The following is an 18,144-nucleotide window of genomic DNA, read 5'->3' on the forward strand; positions in this document are numbered from 1 at the left end:
AGAGCGGTGGAGACACAATGATGGCCTGGTCACTTCACACATGAGTGTGGTATGTGGTCAGACACAGAGCAATGAAAGATGGCATCCACGTGCCTCACCTCACGACACCGGCTGCCACACTGGGTCAGGATGTTTCTCAAGTTTCTTGGAGTTTGAGACGTATTTGAACAGTTTTGGCACCAAGATTAACATGGCACAAGAGGAACAGGCTACTGACAGATCTGTCATCTCACCTACAAGGCTCCCTAGGGGATCCTTTAGCCTCAGAATCTTTCATTCTGAGGTGGTTTCACCTCAGGTAGAAGGGGCCACACGGGCCACTTACCACCACCTGTTGCAGTCCAGGTGAGGCCCTGGACCCCTTTGCGCTCCTAACACCCAGGCTGGAAGGCTGTTCTGGATGCACACCGCTAAGCGAATCCCCAGACAGCACCCCTCCTCCCTGGGGCACCCCTGGGCTGTGCCTGCACATCACCTACCCTTGCACATGTGCACAGCTCCCGTGCTCCACCAGAACACAGCCAGTTTGCAGGTAAGAAGGAATTTCTGTGCAGCCACCACTTTCAGAAGGCTGCGTGCCCCTCCAGAGTGCCAGCAAGTGGCCTGGCATCCATCTCAAAGCAAGCAGGGGTGCTGTGTCCTGTCTGAAGGGACCTGCGCCTTTGGTGAAGCTCAGAACGTGCCCAACACCAGCAAACTACCTGAGCTGAAAGCACCCACCTTCACATTTGAACCAATGCACCTGCATGGAGTGCCCACTGCGTGCAGGTGAGGAACCAGGTCCCTTTTATTCGGGTCAAGTTCAAGCAAGGAAAGACCTGGGATGAACGTGGGAGATGAGTATGCATGTGCATATACCTGCAGACACACAGCTTTATATGGATGTCAATATTGGATAGAAAATCTGGCTTTTTATTTGTCTTTTTTGTTTTTAGTCTGGATTGGGCTTTATGACTGGTTAAGGTCTGGGAGGAAAGAATGTCAGTTCTGGCGGCTGTGTAGCTCTCCCTGCCTTTTGTCTTCCGGAGGCTTCCCAAGACAAATGGCAGGGAGAGGGAGTCCACGGGACCCCAGTGGTGAGGAGCCCATGTCTAAGCCTGACACCCCCCCCCAGGGGTACCCGCTTCTGGGCTGCTTCTCCATCGGCGGCTTCGGTGCCCCCGCCCCCCCCCACCCCCGACGCGAGACCTGAGATTGACGTGGATTTCTGTTCTGCACCAGTTCTGCAGCCACGGCCCTGCCAGAGGCACCGCTTCCTGTCACCTCCTCTTCCTGCTCCCAAGTAGAGGCACCTAAACAGAGATTAGATTTCTGGTTTCAAGGCATATCGAACCAAGCACACTGAATGAACCCGAGTTAGTTAATTAGCTTGGTCTCTCCTCTTTAGGTTCCCTGGTCTGATTGTTCCTTGATGGCAAAGTGACCAGGAGAGAGTTGATTTGCATCTTAAGACCTATGGGTAATGCTTCTGGAGTGGGGGGTTTATTTAGCAACTGCTTGAACTTGTGTATGGGGTAGGGAAGGAGGTGGAGCTGACCCCGAGGGGGCTGTCAGAGGCCGGGGGTGTGTGGGTGGTGCCCGCCGCGCCGCCCCTGGCCTCGGCAATGGCAGACAGGAGCTGCTGCTGCTGGCGCAGGGCGTCGGCAATGAGGAGTGGCAAGGAACTGAAGCCAGCTGCCAGGTGCTCCAGCTTGGACTCCAGGCTGCCGATCTGTTTCTCCAGGTCTTCACTCCGGTCGTTGAGCTCTGAGATCAGGTCATACATGACATTCTGCATCTGTAGGGAGAGATGGGGACAGTATACTACAGGTCATCACATGGGGACCGGTGGCTGGAGAAACAAAGTGCTCCCAAATCACAAACGGACAGCATCCACACCGGAGTGTCCAGCCTGCCGACCCAGGAAAAGACCCGGAGGTGCGGGGTACATAGGGGTGGTAGTGACCCATCAGAAAACATGCATAAGCAGTATTACTTCTTAGATGGGTGAGTCTTGGCCCTCCTGGGGTCCTTGACAGCCCAACCTCTTGGCTCAGAGGCTGTACAAGCCCGCTCGTTGACAAAAAGGCACCATGCTGGGGAGTGGATGGGGTCAGGGACTTGGGGGGCCAGCCGTGGTTCAAGTTCGAGTCTAAAACGCAGTTTTCTTACAAAACGGGTTAATAATAACCACCCACGGTCATAACATTATTGCCCCTGGGCTGCTCTTAGCACAGTGGCCGGAAGAGACGCCAGACACCCCTGCTCACCTTGGTCTGCAGCCCCTCGGAGTGGCCTTGTGGGGTCACAGCCCCTCTCCTGCCTGGTTGGTAAGGAGAGACACTGCCCCATCGGGCCATCCCCGCAGGCCCAGTCCACCTGCAGAGCTCCCGTGGGCTGGCTAAGGACTCTGTCCTACTGTGGTAGTTCTAAGCCCCCCTCCCACCATGTCCTGCCACCTTCACTCTCAGATGCTGCCCCCAACTCCGTAAACCTCCCACCTCATGCTGTCTCCCTGAATCCTGGTGACCTGCCCTGTCTCCCGTGCCCTGATTAACACTGTACCCTATCCTCATCCCTGCTCCCCATCCTGCTTCCCTGCTTACCTCTCCTCCTTTATACCACCTTCTGCTGTGCTAGCTAACTGCTCCACCTGGGTATCACCATCCACCACCACCCACAGGGAGGGATGCTGTCCAGGCAGGGGTCTTTGCCTGTGCTCATGGGTGTGTCTCTAGGGCTTAAAACAGCACCTGGCACATAGGAGATGCTCAACTAATGAATGGACACAAATCCGCTTCACAGAGGGTTTGTCACATGACTGTCCCTGAAAGCTATTGGCTGGATGATGGGTGAGTGAGGCTGGCACAGGTCCCCTCCATCCTCTGCCCCAGGGAGGAATCCACTGATGGGGAGAGACCTTTCACACCACAAGTTATTCCAGGTGCCTAGGTTTCTTCCTGTTTACCAACAAGGCCCTGTGTCTGAAGGAAAGTAGAGCCCGGGGGTGCCTGGGGCTGGGGCGCAATCAGGGAAGCCCCTGGAGACCTGACAATCAAATGAAACTTAAAAGTATCCAGTAAACTTGCCTTCTGAGAGTTAAGTCATCAAATTGGATCAGAGGAAAGCTAACAGAGGGGCTCAGGCCAGGGCGCCATTCCCTCTGGCCACCGGACCACAGGCTGAGAGCCCCGCATGACTTCAGCACAAAGCCCCACTGAGCCCCTTCCACAGGTGCACTCCCAGTCTTGTCCATGGCTCTGACTTCTCTCTTATCAGGACACTTTCTGGATATAATCTGGCTTCCCGAGTTGGCCTGGAGAGCGCTCATCTATGCGACAGCTACCCTCCTCTGTACGTTAACAGGTGACAACAGCCTTGGGAACGAGAGCCATGTGAGTCCTGCATGCCCCCTCTGCCCCCTCCCAGGTAATGAGGCCCTTGGGGCTTCTGGTCATCTGCCCATAGCATCCTGACCCTGTTTGCCTGAAAGTCTGAGTTATGCCAGCAAGATGCAGAAACCCCTGGCACCCATGGGATCAGGGACCAAGGAGAGACGGAAAAGCAGAGTAAAGGAAGGTGGCAAAGTGTGAGGGCCAGAGCGGAGGTGGGAAAGGGGCCGATGATGGGCCCCCCAAGGAGCCACTGCAGAGGCAGGATGAAGGCAGCTCTGCCTGGGAGTGCAGGATACCCCCGACACCCCAACGTTCCCAGGACTAGACTTTGGAAGTGATCGTGCTGCCTTCACTAATTAACAATCCAGAACCTCATCAAGGTGGCCACTGTCCCTGGAATGTCCAGACTACACATTGATGAGCCTGTAGGGCCCTATGAGCTATGGACTGAGCCTAGGCCCCTTGACCTGGGTCCCTGTGTGGCCACTGGTCAGCTGCCCAACCTTAGGGTGGCCACTTCATTCCTCTAGATCTTGGCTTCCTCATCTACATTCATAATGAGAACCACCATTTGCAAAGTCTCCATATAGTTTACAAAGCATTTTCACAGATACCATCTTATCACTTAGAGTCTCAGATATTAGGAATTATTTTTACATTTCAATTAAAGGAATTGAAGCTAGCAAATAAGACCCAGGTCCTCCCAGCGAGGCCACCCTGTGGGATAGCCATTTAATCTAGCAAATAATATTGGAGGCCACATGCCATTTTCTTAATCTAGCAAGGACCAGAGAGCAGGGGTGGGCAGGTGGCGGGTTTGGAGGGCTGTATGGAGTCAGTATTGGGTCCCCTGCCCTGTGCTTGCTGACAAGGCATGGCGGGGCAGGGGGCAGGACTTAGGCGAGTCTCTGGGAGGGAAGAGCAGGTGGACTCCAAAGTCCCCCTCTTCTGGGCTCGCACCTGTCCCCACGGCAGCCCTGCAGAGGCCCCCTTAGCCCTTCCCTGCACACCTTTCCTGCCAGGCAGCCTGCTGCCATTACTGGTGGGGTTTAGTTCCCCACGTGACTCAGTGATGTGGACCCTCAGCGAGCCTGCTTCTCCCTGGGCCTCAAGTCTGTGAGACGCTGTGGGTGGTACTGAACCAGCCCAGGCTTGAAAGTCCGTGTGCCTGATGTTCCCAGAGGACATCAGCCACAGGGTGTCCTGCCAGGTGAGAGGGGAGGTGGGAAAGCTTGCTACCATAAGAGAAACTCTTGGGGTGCGGTGCCAGCCCATTCTTACATGGGCAGGCGGGCCCGGCACCACCCCCTTCCAGGCCACAGCTGAGCCATCAGAGCGCAGACTCATGGGAGCAGACTGACCGGTCACCTCATCTCAGAGAATTGAGAATTCAGACCACCAGACGCCAATTCATGCTTGCCTGTGGCCAGAGCAACAACACGCAGTCTCTGGGGCCACCAGGGAGACAGGAGCTTAGAAGCCACCGTGGAGTGGGGGTGGGAGGTGGGCGGGTGCTTCAGGCCCCTGCACAGCACAGAGAGGTGAGGGGACCCCTCTGGCATGGAGGCCACCGGCGCCCTGTTCTTGTAGCCTCTCCCTGGAGTCTGGCCGTGTTCTGCCTGGAGCGAGGCTTCCTTCTGTCCTGCTGATCAACGCCTCCATTTGTAAACCTTTTAGTACTTTCCCCTACCTGAGGATGTTAACACCACACCCAAGACCTGGGGGTTCCCTCCCCTGCTCTGGGGCCCTGGCTCCGCCTCAGCCCTGTGCCCCCGCCCCCCCCCCCCTCCCCCGGCCGCCAGCACAAGTCCCTGAGCTTGGGAGGCCCCTCTCTGGCCTGATCCTTTGTTGAACCAGGCACCTGCACGAGGCCAAAAACCCAATTTCTCTGATTGCACCTCTTTTCAAAGGGTGCTAATCTGCCTGAGGGACTTTCTCTTGCTCACCCAGGGAACGAAGGAATTCCATTATGATAATCGACATCTGTTGGAATGTCCTGCCAGCCTGGCCCTGGGCTGAACATTTGATGTGCAATCTTTACCGAGAGGCCTGAGGGGCTGAGGATGGGAGGAGCAGCCGGGCTGAGGATGGGAGGAGCAGCCGTAGCTCTGCCAGTGGCGTGGCCTTCAGTCCTTCAGTTCTAGGGTTCACAGAAGGAGCCCCAAGTTTCTCTCTGGTACTTATGGCAGGTCAGTGTCAGAAATGCGGAATGGCCCTGTGGCAGTCACGTCCTGGGGCTCTCAGGGGAGGGTTCTCTTTTTTGGTACCTTCACACTCATCACCATGAACTGCCTCGTGCCTGGAAATGCACTCCCTGCCCCCACCACTGATTTGGGGCCAGAAAAGCTGATGTGTAAGGATTGGAGGAGGCAAGAAACCGAGCTTCCAGTCATAATCATGTGACCAGGCAGCCTGGCCACTGCCATCCCCAGGAGCCCTGTGGGTGCTCCTTGCACAGCTTCAGCTCATTCTTGGGCCTCACTCCGCCAAGCAGCATGAGCAGCACGCTGCAGAGATCTGTAGGCTCAGGAATCACCCACACTAAGGCCACACACCAGGTTTCCCATCAGGGATCCACTCAAGGGGGCCTGGGCCTCGCTTTCCTGGGCCTGCACCACAGAGCTGGGATGGCCAGGTCCCTACAGCCACATCTGAGAACCCCTCAGCCTCTGCCACTCACCTTGGAAAGGTCCACCAGGGTGTTGGCTTGATCACTCAGCTTCCTCTGCTCCATCTTGACGCTCCTCAGTCTGTGGGAAAGAGTTGTGACAGCCACGCTCCACGTGCGCGGACAGTGGAGCCCGGCATGTGGATTTGCAGCTGTACCGGTTCACCTGATTTTGGAACCCCAGACTGGGGACCTCCACACCTGTGACAATGGACCAGGATGGTGTGTAGCTCAGGTCCCAGGAGAGCAAACTCCTGTCCCCAGGCAGCATGCCTTCTGGCCTCTCGCCTCCTCCTCTCAGATCATCTCCCTGCCTCTGGAAAGCCCCCCTCCCACCCCCAGCACCTCCCAAACCCCATCCCTGCTACTGCACTTTACATCCCTGTTTTCTGGAGACAACAGACCGCAGTTCACTCATGCAGGGTGTGTGTGTGTGTGTGTGTCAGCGTGATAGGGACATGGGTGTGTCAGTGTGATGGGGACACGGGGTGTGTCTCAGCGTGATGGGGATGGGGGGTGTGTCAGTGTGATGGGAACATGGGGGGGTGTCAGCGTGATGGTGACACAGGGGGGTGTCAGAGTGATGGGAGATATTGGAGGCTCTTACTCCTCCACCTGCCACAGCCCATGCATGGTGCCGGCCAGTGTGGGTGCAATAGTGGGAGGAACAGAGTGACATGGGCCCAGTTCCCGCCCCAGTACTGGGGGGTGGGCAGCGGGTTTCCCCCTGTAGTTCGGTGGAGCAGGTGCAGGGCCCTGGCAGGGGAATGCGCAGCGTACTCACTGGTGAATGGCCTGGAGGAACTTTCTCTGGTGCTTCCTAACCTTGGCATGGTCAATCTTCTTTAGCAGCTTTGTGTGTTTGTAGATGAGCCACGTTTCCCGCAGGACATTGGCCGCTGCATTCTTGATCTGAGGAAGAACAAATACGGTGAGTTGCTAACAGGCTCATTTTCTGTGTTTCACACACCGTGTCTCCAAGTTTGCTGCTACCGTCTGCCTTATAAGGACATGGTTCTGCGTCCTCCGCTGACGCATGAACCCTTAGAAAGATGATTATGACCCGTCTCCTCTGAGTCCTGTTCTGCACACGGCAGCAGGCCAGACCAGAGAGCTGCTCTCGTTTCTTTCTTGAGGGTTTTGCTTCCCTTGACTGCTGTTTCTGGGCTAGATCTAGATGAGCTGTGGCCCTAGACTCAGAGGCCAGGCCACCCGTGCACCTGCACTCTTCTGCACTCACCCGACACGGCCACATACTACACCTGGATCCTTGCTTGGATTTGGAGCCCAAACAGATTTCCCATCAGCTGGAGATTTTCAAAGGCCTCTTTGAGGACACGTCTTTCCCACAAATGGAGCTCAGAGGCCTCAGCCAGCCCATCGTGTCCTTTCCCAAATGGCCAAAAACATTTACACTGTAATTTTACCCATAAATGTAATTGGCTTAAAACTGAAATGATTTCAAAGCAGTGTCTGAAAATCAGTGAAGATACTTAGGTGTGAAGCCAAAGCTGTGTCCTCGCCAAGGCTGGCGCCTCTGTGCGCGCAGCCACCACGCTCTATGCCATGTGACGCTAACTGCCGTCGACATGGAAACCGCTGATCTCACGGGCTCCCGGCTGAGTGGGGCCGTATCGATGGCATCCAGATGGCACAGGACAGAGTTTTAATCCAAACACAGACGTCTTTGGCAATTAGTAACAAGAGCCAGAGGAAACGTTTCTTATTAAGCACAAGCCGAACAGATTTTTGATGAACTGTTCCCGTTTCTGCACACCATGCAAACTGGCACAGGCCCACAGGCCCAGGGCCTGGTGTCCGTGGGACAGCCCAGGAGAGACCGGGTTCCTAGCCAGAAAAGATTTTAGTGAACCTGGGGAGTACAGGCCCACTTCGTCAGGCTGACATCACAGATGGGACATTGTTAAAATGCGGAGGCGTGTGGGAAGCTAGGAAGCATTGTTTCACAGGCTGATAACTTTTGTGTGTGTGTGTTTTAAAAATTTATTACCAAGGCTGGATTATATTTTTCACTGGCGCTGAAGTGATGTTTTTAAAAGAACAGCCAGCTAAGTCTTCTCAGAAATGTCTAAGTGACATAAACACTGCTTTTTTTGTTCAGTAAAAATCCGCTGTGAAAATAGTTTTCGATCCCTTAATGGCTCACTTCTGGTGCTTCCTCACCCGGCAGGAAGCCGTGGTGGGTCCAGGTGAGCAGCGGAGGCGGGGCAGGTGGGGTCTGACCACAGCCAGACTGGACAGGATCCTCCCAGACAAGGGACGCTCAGGACGGCCCCCCACTGCCCCACTCTCTCTGCCCATGTCCCCTGAGGTTCCCACCTCAGCTTTGGTTTTCCCGGGTGCTTAGCCTGCAAGGACGGCCTCACAGAAAAATGGAAGAAAACCCCTCTCAGCTTTTAGGACGATTGGCAGAGCCCCCGCTGCCCACAGAGCCCCTACTGCCCACATGTCTGCTCCGGGAGGCTGGCAGAGCTGCGCAAGGTGGTGCTGGTGGGTAGCAAATGGGTGAAACTGGAAAGCCTGCAGGTCATGCTCATTATTGCAGTTACTGAGTAGGTTAGGGATAAATGCATAGCTATCAAGAGAGAGAGAGAAATCCATCCCCTACAGTTGTTGTCCGGAGGCGTGAAGGAGGAGATCCCTGATGCGGATGGTGTGCCGGCCATGATCTGGGTTCCTCCCGCACCTCTCAGGTCCTCCTCCCCATAAACTCACCAGGCAGCAGCTAGGATGATCCCCATTTTACAGACGAACAAACCGAGACACAGAGTGACACCGTGACATTATGAACGGTAAACTGAGCCAAAGTGGATTTCCGTGCTCCATAAACCATGCACACACACACGAATTCCCATCACACAGTCCAGACCCCTGTGTAAAATAGGAGGACACGGTGTCCAGGACAGGTCGTGAGCGCCAGAGTCCCGCAGCTGGCTGAGGGCAAAGTCCGAACGGGAGCCAGGGCCAAGAAGAACATACGGTTTCCGTGTGGTCTGCAGCTCCTCCTGACTAGGCTTCATCTCCACACAAATACCGTTTTCTGTTTCCCAGGATCAAGGGTCAAGGAATTGGAAAAACATTCACAATTCGTTTTCACTCATCAGGGCCCACACTTGGCCACGTAACGGAGGCAAGGAGTCCAGGCCCCACGGCGCCCTCAGCCCGAGTGGGAGGCTGGGAAGTCACGGCACAGCCGGGTAGCCGCAGCGACTTTGTGGGTTTGGGCAGGAGGCCCATGTCTTCGGGAAGGCACGAGGCTTGGTGCCGCTTCAGGACTGACAGCTAACCGCCTGGCACAAAGCTAAGTGAATCAGTGTCTGCAGGAGGAAAGGAAACAGCCCTATAGCCGCAGTATGCCCTCTGATGCTGACAGTACATGCTGCAACCAGGGCTTCCTCTGGTCATGGGGCTGAGGGCTTTGACCACAGTCCAGGTGGGAGTGGGTGAGGTCGTGTACCCCTCCTGGGGTTCGCTGAGCTCCTGAGGCGGTGGGGTGGGCAGGAGGGCTCAGGAGCCTGAGGACTCTTCACACGGTCCTGTCTGCTCTTCTGTTCCCCAAGCAGATGTGCACACAGCTGATGGCTTGCCAGGGTCCCCATGTTCTCTACCCTAAACCTGTGTGCTTCCAGCCTGGCAGGGGCCAGAGAATGGGCTCGGTGACCCTCACACTTTAGGAGCTGCTCTGAGGTTCCCAGGTCCTGGGCAAGGAAGCGGCCCAACCTCCATCTCTGTCTGGCAGGTAGCAGCTGTGGCAGCTGACACCTGCTGAGGGGCTACAATGTGCTGGGCTCCGTGTTTACAGTCTCATTAGTCCTCAGAGAAGCCGCTCAAAAGGGGTGGAATTGTTATCTCCTCTTTGGCACAGAGCCTGCCCACGGGCCCTGTACCTCACGGCCGCTCCATGGGTGTCCCTGGTTGCATGTGAGTGTCCCCTGCTCCCTCCAAAGAAAACAGCACAGAACATACTTGTCTGTCACCGGAGCTCCTGACTCAGTCACCATGCTGCAGCCTGCTCTGGCCATCCCTCTGCCAGTGTGAGCTCCTGCCCAGTATTGCCAAGGGCGGTCAGCTGCAGGAGGACATGGGACAGCCTACAACAGGAGCCTGCCTGCCCTGTTCCCCCTCGTGCCCCCTTGTGAAGCCTCAGGGAGCCCCCTGGCGACCCTCCAGGGAAGAAGTCACCAGTATCCCCAGTAGCTGCCAGAAAGCTCCCTGGGAAGGGGACGGGAGAGGACACAGAGCAGGCCTGGGGAGTGGCTGTGACAGGAATAAGTCCCAGGAGCCTCCCAGCTTGGATTTAGAGGAGCTGAAGGCTGGTGAGCATCACGGTCCAAAACCCTGTGGGTCCGTCCTGTCTGGAGTCTGTTAGGGATAGAACTGGGTGGGGCCTCTCTCTTCCCTGCCAGCTCCACTGCCCCCTCACCCCAACCCACAGACTTCCTGCTGGCTTCCTTTCCTCTCTCCGTCCAGTGCAGTCCTGTCCACGCCCCACTCAGCTTTCTGTGCCTGCACCTGGAAGCCACCTCAATGCTTGGAACTGGCTTCTGCCCCATGGCCAGCAGGAGCCTGGGCTGGGCCCTGAGGCAGAGTGGGTTTCTGGGGGTGGTCTCTGGCGTTTACAGCTCCTTGCCCCGTGCAACCTGGTGAAGGGTGGTACTCAGTTGTCCGGGGCCATCCATATGATATCCAGCTGGTGTGGAGGCAGACTGGCTTTCCCACACACAGGCCTGGGACCCTCACCACCATGCCCAGTTCTCAGGAGCTGATCGCTCTAGGAAACCCTCAGGGTGGTGGCTGGTCCATATGCAGGCCTGAGAATGTGCAGCCACCCTAGCTTGGACACAGTTTGCTGCTGCACACCCACACTTGCCCGTCTCTGGATCTGAGACTCGTCCCTGAGATTTCCCTCCAGCTCAGAAGCTCAGTGTTTGTAGGACTCTTACTAAAGAGAACCTGTCCCCAATCTGTCCAGAGCTCTGTGACCGAGACCATTTATGGGCACTCTCTGGGGAGGATTAGTATTTGGTAACTGGTCAATCGATTACTGGGTAAGTTTTGAAGAGATTAAGACCAGTGATGAGTAAATCCTTGAATTTGCTGCTGGAAGAAAAGGGTTTTTTTCCAGCAGGATTTGATAAAACTTTCACATATGCTCATAAATTAAAGAAAAGGTTTCTTTAGCCCTGATCAGTAGGTCCAAGGAAGGGTAAGGGTGTGAGTGGGTGGTGGGTGATATGTTCACAGCTAAGTCTTGGAGCCTAAGGGGCCCCACAGGGAAGGAAGCAAAGCACAGGAAGACTGGGGTCAGGAGGCCATGACAGGACATGTGACAGCATTCAGTGTGGTGAGCAGAGACCCAGAGAAGCTGGTGTGTGGGGACAGGCAGGACAGGGTTGGAGAGCAGGCTCGGGAGCTGCTCAGGCCCTGTGGGTCCAGAGCACACAAGAGTCCCCAAGGCAGTAAGTTTCCAGCCTGGAGACCAGGGAAGTCAGAGGGAAGAAACAGGGGTAGGAAAGACAGGGTTTGCTTTTGGTTTCACTCATTGACCTCGTGGGGAAATGTGCTCAGATAAAGTATTTGGGGCAAGAACCCCTTATGGCAATGATAAGAAGACACGACCCCCAGCTGGCGGTGCATGTGGTGCCACCTGAGGTCCCACATGGAGAGCCAACCCAGGAAATAGAACCCTCCTGTCCGTGCTGTTCTGTGGGCCACGTGTCTGTGGGCATCCCGCCCTGCCTTCTGGAAAGAAGAGGTGCTCCCCGAGGGCAGGAACCACCAGCACCCACCGTGGTGTCCCTGGAGCAGAACATGGCATCCAGCAGTGATCTGGGGATGGGTATGTTTAGTCACATAAAACAGAGGGATGGGGACATGGAGTATCGTGTGGGGGCAAAAACAAGGTCCAATATCTCTTTTATGGCTCCTGTGTGTGGCTTCTGCAGCCCAGCGGGCAGCCAAAGGGGACCGTTCTGGAGTAAAAGCTCCTGGGTGATTGTCTGACTGCTGTGAATGCAGGAAGACATTGCCCTGGACTTGACAAGCCAACCGAGGTACAGAAGGAAAGCTGTGGACCCAGGAAAACCAGAAACTGATCCCTGCCCTGCAACACCAGCCCCTCTCTGCTCACACAGGAAACACACAAACCCATGTGACTCTAACGGCCAAAGCAGGGCTGCAGCCTTTACGGCAGCATCCGACCAGCAGGACAGACAAACACCAGAAGTCTGAGAGTTTTTATGATGAATAATTACAATCCTCTCTCTCTCTCTTTGCTTATGTGTTTAAAGAATTAAGTTTGCAAAAATTTGTCCTAACAGAATGCTTTTCTCTTGAGATACACTAATGTCAGCTCCTGAGAAGTTGGCGACGATGCCACAGTGAGTTCCTGCGTGACTGGGTCTTTCTCTGGTGCTTCACTAAGCTGTCACAAGAGGCAGTGCTCACCACTGCTGGGCCCCAGGCACGGAGGGGATGGGGACCGAGCTGTGGGCCCCAGGGAGCAACTCCCTCAGGAGGGCTGAGCCCAGCGCTCACGAATTCACCAGCACCTTCCTTCCAACCAAGGTTCTGGAGAAGAACCTCTGGAAGCTTTGAGAATCCTCGCTCTGTAAAAGCCGCGTTGCATCATTGGTCTCGGGGAAAAGACATTAAAGGGACATTTTGGGAGATTTATGTGTTCTCAGAAAAGTGAGATATATGAGTTGAAAAGATACCTGGCACTCACAGATGAGCCAAAGATATTTGTTGATTTGGTTTTCAGGCCTACTTTTCAAAAAGTAAGTGGCCTTGAGCAGGATTTATAGGATTATTTTTGAACGATGGAAACTGGTGACCACGGGGTGCACTCCTTCCACAATCAGACTACAGACACCGTTTATTTTCCTGTCCTGTAAGAGAACCAGCTTTCCTTGGCTTTGTTTCCCTCTACAATCTGACTCATGGGTGGAAAATGGAGGAAGCGTGGGAATGGCATGAAATATAAAGTATATCTTGGTTTCACAAAGCAGGGCCGAACAAGTATTCATGTGTCTGCTGTAAGGAAGCAGCTTCCGGGAAGGTGCTAAAGGCAGAGCCGTGCGCCCTCACCTCTGCGTTGGTGCCCACAGGTGTCCCTGCCACTTTAATAATTTGCTCAGTGCTGAGCTGGACTTGCATGCATATCAGGGGGCTGATGAGAACTGTTGGGTCACAGTGTTCTGGGTAAATCCCACACGGAAAGCTGTAGGAACATCCTCAGTTCTGCCACCTTGATGCTAAATGACACTGTCTGTTGGACAGCAGACAGCTGGGCCACAATGTGCCATGTCCAGCCTCCTGAACACCAACAAGGCTAGGATATTTGCCTGGGCCCATTCCTTTTCACGTCTGTGGAGCCTCTTCAAAGAATCCAGTATGTGTAATCAAAGACCAGACAATCAAACCCCATAAATAATTCTGCTGAGAAGTGCAGAGCCTCGACAACTGCTGGCCACCCGGGCTGCCCGCCTGCCGCTGGCTCTCCTCCTGCCCCTGACTCTGTTGCCAACACCATTTTCCTGCAACAGTTACCACAGAATATTTTCTCCAGTGTTCAAAAACCAGCATCTGGTTGCTCGTGAGTCCCCGAACACTTCAGTCCCAAATGAGGAAGACTGGCCTCAGCAGCCCAGACCCCAGCATAGGGTTGATGCTCCTCTCAGAAAGAGGAGTCTTGCAAGAAATCCTCTTGCTGACCTTTGTTTGGCTTGCAGCTCTAGAGCATTCTCCATACAGCCAGTCATTAAGGAGCAGCTCCTGCTCTGCTCTTCTGGCTCTACCCCTGGAAGGACCTGTTTCTGTCTCTTCTCCGGCAGCCTTTTCATCCCGGACAGTTCAGCGGGCGGCAGACATCCAGCAGCTGACCCCTCTCCCCATTCTAGCACGTCTCCCCTGTTCCTCCTCCTTTACCACAAGTGAGAACCATTATCCGGAAGCCTCAAAGGGGGATTGGATGATGACACTTTGATGAACATCATTTAAAAATGTGGGCTCTGCTGTGATGATCATCTTTAATGGTTTTTTTTTAAAGAATTGGATTTAGACATAATACCATTTTTAAGACTCTACTGGCCTTCCTGGGGCACCTGGCTGGCTCTGTTAGAAGAGCAAGCGACTCTCAATCTCAGGGTTGTGAGTTCAAGTTCCACATTGGGTGCAGAGATGACTTAAATCAAACTTAAAAAAAAAAAAAAAAAGACCAGACTCTACTGCCCTTCCTAATGTCTGAGCCTAAACAAAAACGCTGCCTCTCGCTGGGTGATTGGTTCAGTGCCCTTAGGGGAGAGGGTGGGTTACACCACCCAAAGCTATTGATTCAATTATCAGGAAAATTATTTGGTTGCCTGAACCACATGGTGATTTGGTAGAGGATGGGAGCCCAGGATGCGGAGACATTGCGCCCCCTGGATGCAAGCCATTCACAAGCGCCTGGGCTCCCTTGGCCCCCCTCCCGCCCCCAGTGAGAACCAGGGGGCTGTTTCCTTATCATCGGCTCCCACGTTAAAACAGTGGTGTTTTACCCGTTTGGTGAGCTGAGTGTCCATCATGAAGTTGTGAACGTGCTTCTCTGCTTTGGTGAGTTCCAGCTTCCGGGCCACCACCGCCACCACGAGGGCAGTGCAGCCTGCACCCTGAGGGGAGACAGCACATGTGAGTACAGGGCAAGGTGAGCAGAAGACTGGGGGGCTCCAGGAGTGGATGCTCACCCTGATTGCCGCCCCCCGCCCCCAATCCCCACTGCCCTGGGAGGAGCTGCGGGGTCTTAGTTCTGGGACTGATCTCCCTCAGGGACCGAGTCTCCCCAGGATCAGCTGGTGGCTCATGGGGCAGGTGGGGCTGTGTTTCTGGGGACTTGAAACTAGTAGACAGCCCCACGGGCACCACAGGGCCACACAGGCGGGTCTGGGCAGCGGGCCCTCTTGCCCCCTTGAGAAGCCGAGCCCACTGGGGGCTCCAGACCTGGGCCAGGAAGAGGGCAGAGCTCGGTGGCACCAGAGCAGGGCAGACACAGCTCCTGCCACGCAGAGTTTTCCTGGAATTATCTAACCGAGGCACAGTCCACCCTGACTTGCACCCCAGGGGAACACGGGGGTCATGAGCTCTGGGACAGCACTTGTTCCACACCCGGGTCTTTGTAACCAGAAGTCTGGGCTGTGACTCAGCACCAGGAGCCAGCTCCTCCTCAGCTCCTGCAGGGACTCCCCCTGCAGACACCTTGGGGACACAAGGCTCCCACCTTACACCACAGCTTATGGGAGCCTGCAGAGCCCCAGCATTTCCCCGAGGCCCTGTCCTGATTCTGCGGGGCATACAGGGGTCCCACACGGGTCCCACAGAAGCTTCTCCATGGGCTGGCTGCAAGCCTGACCATCGGGGAAATGAGCGCAGCACCACATGTTCCCACCTCCCCCCAAACAGAACCCTGCACAGCCCTGCACATCCTGCTTCCCTTCTGCTGGTGAGCTCAGGGACCCAGAGGTCTGTGCTCTGCTCATCCCTCTGCTGGGGCAGAAGTTAGTCCTGCCCTCACCCTGCCCTGCCTCACCCCTGCCTCACCCTGCTCTGCCCTCACCTTGCCTTGCCTTGCCCCTGCCTCACCTTGCCCTGCCCCTGCCATCACCCTGCCCCTGCCCTCACCCTGCCCTGCCTCGCCCCTGCCCTCACCCTGCCCTGCCCCTGCCCTCACCCTGCCCCGCCCCTGCCTCGCCCTGCCCCACCCCTGCCTTGCCCTGCTCTGCCCCTGCCCTCACCCTGTCCTGCCTCCTTCCTGTCTCCCTTTGCCCTGCCCCACCCCACCCTGCTCTTGCCCTCCCCCTGCCTCACCCTCGCCTTGCCTTCACCCTGCCCTTGCTCTGCCCTGCACACTGGACTGGATGGCCCTGCCCTCCCTCACAGAAGAGAGGAATAGTCTAAGACTCTAGATGCCAAACTGTAACTGCAGTTGCCAAAAGCCTGGGTTTGCACTTTAGGTCCCAGGACTAAAGGGCTCCATCAGTGATGTCTTTGGCTCATCAGTCTAACAGAATGGGTTAGAAACAGAAATTGGTGTTTTCAAAGGCACACAATCTATACTGCAGTATACTCCATCTCTAGCACGAGCTGGAAGGACTGAGTCTGTGAACTTCTCTGACCTCACCTTCCCCTCTTGTTCAGAGGTGGGCTGTGTTTTCTTGGCATCTGTGACTGGCAGAAGACTGTGCCCAATTTTCAAGGGATATGTACGGAATGTTGGACCCTTGGTCTATAGCTGTCATTGATTCAATCAAGCCTCCTCAAGCAAAAAATAGCTTAAAAGAAGCTATCCTGGAGGGAAGAGGTGTGTTCCATTTCCCCTCAACCAGACCTAGTATGATCCCTCTCCCTCACAGGGAGTTCTGAATGTACTTTGGCTCAAAGCCCAAACAGAGGGACATATCACAGTGCTAAAAATGGGGCATGAGAAGCAGGGGCCATCCCCAGGCTCTGTTCTCCATCACCTCCCCAGGGCCTGGAGAGCTCCATTCCTGTCACCCCTGAAAGGGAGTGTGTGAGGGGAGTAGAGGAGGGGGTCCCCCACTCATCACACTGGGGATCCCACCAAAGGTCACTCATGTACCATCTTGGATGGCCAGGGTCCAGATGGAGTGTCACTGGCTCTCGCCGTGGCTCACAGCCCCACTGTTTGAATGCAGGGAACTTCTAATCAGAAGCCAGTGTTTTTGCTAAGGAACCATCTATTTTATAAGATAAAGATAAACTTCTGCATGGAGGCAGGAGGGTGGACTAGATTACATTTTCAATTTCTTTTGACTTAAAGATGCCAAGACTCCCTTGTGGATATTTCTCTGGAGGATGTTGGGCTCTTAACCACTAAGTCTAACTTGAATAGATAGCACTGAATACTCTCAACTTTATTTTCTTTTAGAAAAATCCATCATCTGGATGTAATTAGGGAAGTCGCCAACAATAAAGCCTCAGTTGGTCATTTCCATTAAGAAGCAACCTTGTGAAGATGGGGTCAGAAAGTAGTGGGCAGCGTGCTGCAGTCCAGACTGCTGGTACAGTGTGCATGTGAGAAAGTAGGAGAGACGGGGGATGGGGGTGGGTTGGGAGTAGAAGGGGCACATATCGAGAACACAAGAGGGCACAGAGAGCAGACAGGGCACACGCTCCAGCTGTAGCCTGAACAGCCAGGGTGGAGCCAGGGAGGAGGGAAAGACTCGGTGACAGGGTTCAGGGAGGAGCAGGCAAGACTTGAGGCAGAAGGTCATGGTCAAGGGGCATCTGGGCAGCTCAGTTCATTGAATGGCCCACCTCTTAATTTTGGCTCAGGTCGTGGGATCTGTGCTCAGTGGGGTGTCTGCTTGAGATTTTCTCTCTCTCTCTCTGTCTCAAATAAATAAATAAATTGAGAGAGACAGAGAGAGACAGAGATAGTGAGAGCATGCACAAGCAGTGGGAGAGGCAGAGGGAGAGGGAGAAGCAGGCTCCTCCCTGAGCAGGGAGCCCAACATGGGGCTCAATCCCAGGACCCTGAGATCATGACCTAAGCTGAAGGCAGACAATTTACTGACTGAGCCCCCCAGGGGCCCCAATAAATAAATCTTTTTTTTTTTAAAGAAGGTAATGGTCAATTTTGACTCTTTGGTGGAGATGAAGGATGCACTAAGGAAGCCAGTTCCCCTGCCGTGTGCTTCCATAGGTGGTCTGATGATCACCTGTGTTCCTCTGGGACAGTGGCCCTCTCTCCAGGTGAGGTACCAGTGGGCAGGGCTGTGTCACAGCTGAGACAGGGCAGAGGGGCACGTGAGGGAGACCTCGTGGAGCAGACAGGGGCAAGCAGCTGCTGGCATGACCCCCGTGGGGTCACACTACAGAGCAAAGCCATGATTCAGACTTTTGCCTTAAAATGTGCCCCATCCTGAGTCACAGATGACACCTGCTGTGCTCCTGGTCTGCCCCGGGCCAGCTCCTTGCAAGGAAGGGGCCCATGGGGAGCAGGAGAAGGGAGCGGCCCAGGGCCAAGAAACTGCCAAATCATCTACAGCTTTGGTCCTCCCTCTTTTTGATTTCCAGAAACAT

General features: G+C 54.9%; 1 protein-coding gene across 7 annotated transcripts in view; it reads right to left on the reverse strand.

Annotated features, from left to right (window-relative positions):
• Positions 1-891: 891 nt before the first annotated feature.
• The window catches only part of KCNN3 (potassium calcium-activated channel subfamily N member 3), a 125,927-nt gene continuing 108,674 nt past the window's right edge, over positions 892-18,144 (reverse strand). For 5 of the 7 annotated variants that reach the window (XM_041760631.1, XM_041760656.1, XM_041760675.1 and 2 more), the window contains 4 exons: positions 14,604-14,714; positions 6,827-6,954; positions 6,055-6,124; positions 892-1,777 (listed from right to left, as the gene is read on the reverse strand). In XM_041760631.1, the coding sequence (XP_041616565.1) occupies positions 1,487-1,777; positions 6,055-6,124; positions 6,827-6,954; positions 14,604-14,714 (600 nt within the window). In that variant the 3' untranslated portion in view covers positions 892-1,486. Of the gene's footprint in view, positions 1,778-6,054; positions 6,244-6,826; positions 6,955-14,603; positions 14,715-18,144 lie in introns of those variants that run through there. The other 2 variants (XM_041760641.1, XM_041760650.1) reach the window with 2 other exon arrangements.

This window comes from Vulpes lagopus, chromosome 1 (assembly GCF_018345385.1).
Source record: "Vulpes lagopus strain Blue_001 chromosome 1, ASM1834538v1, whole genome shotgun sequence".
Lineage (NCBI taxonomy): Eukaryota > Metazoa > Chordata > Mammalia > Carnivora > Canidae > Vulpes > Vulpes lagopus.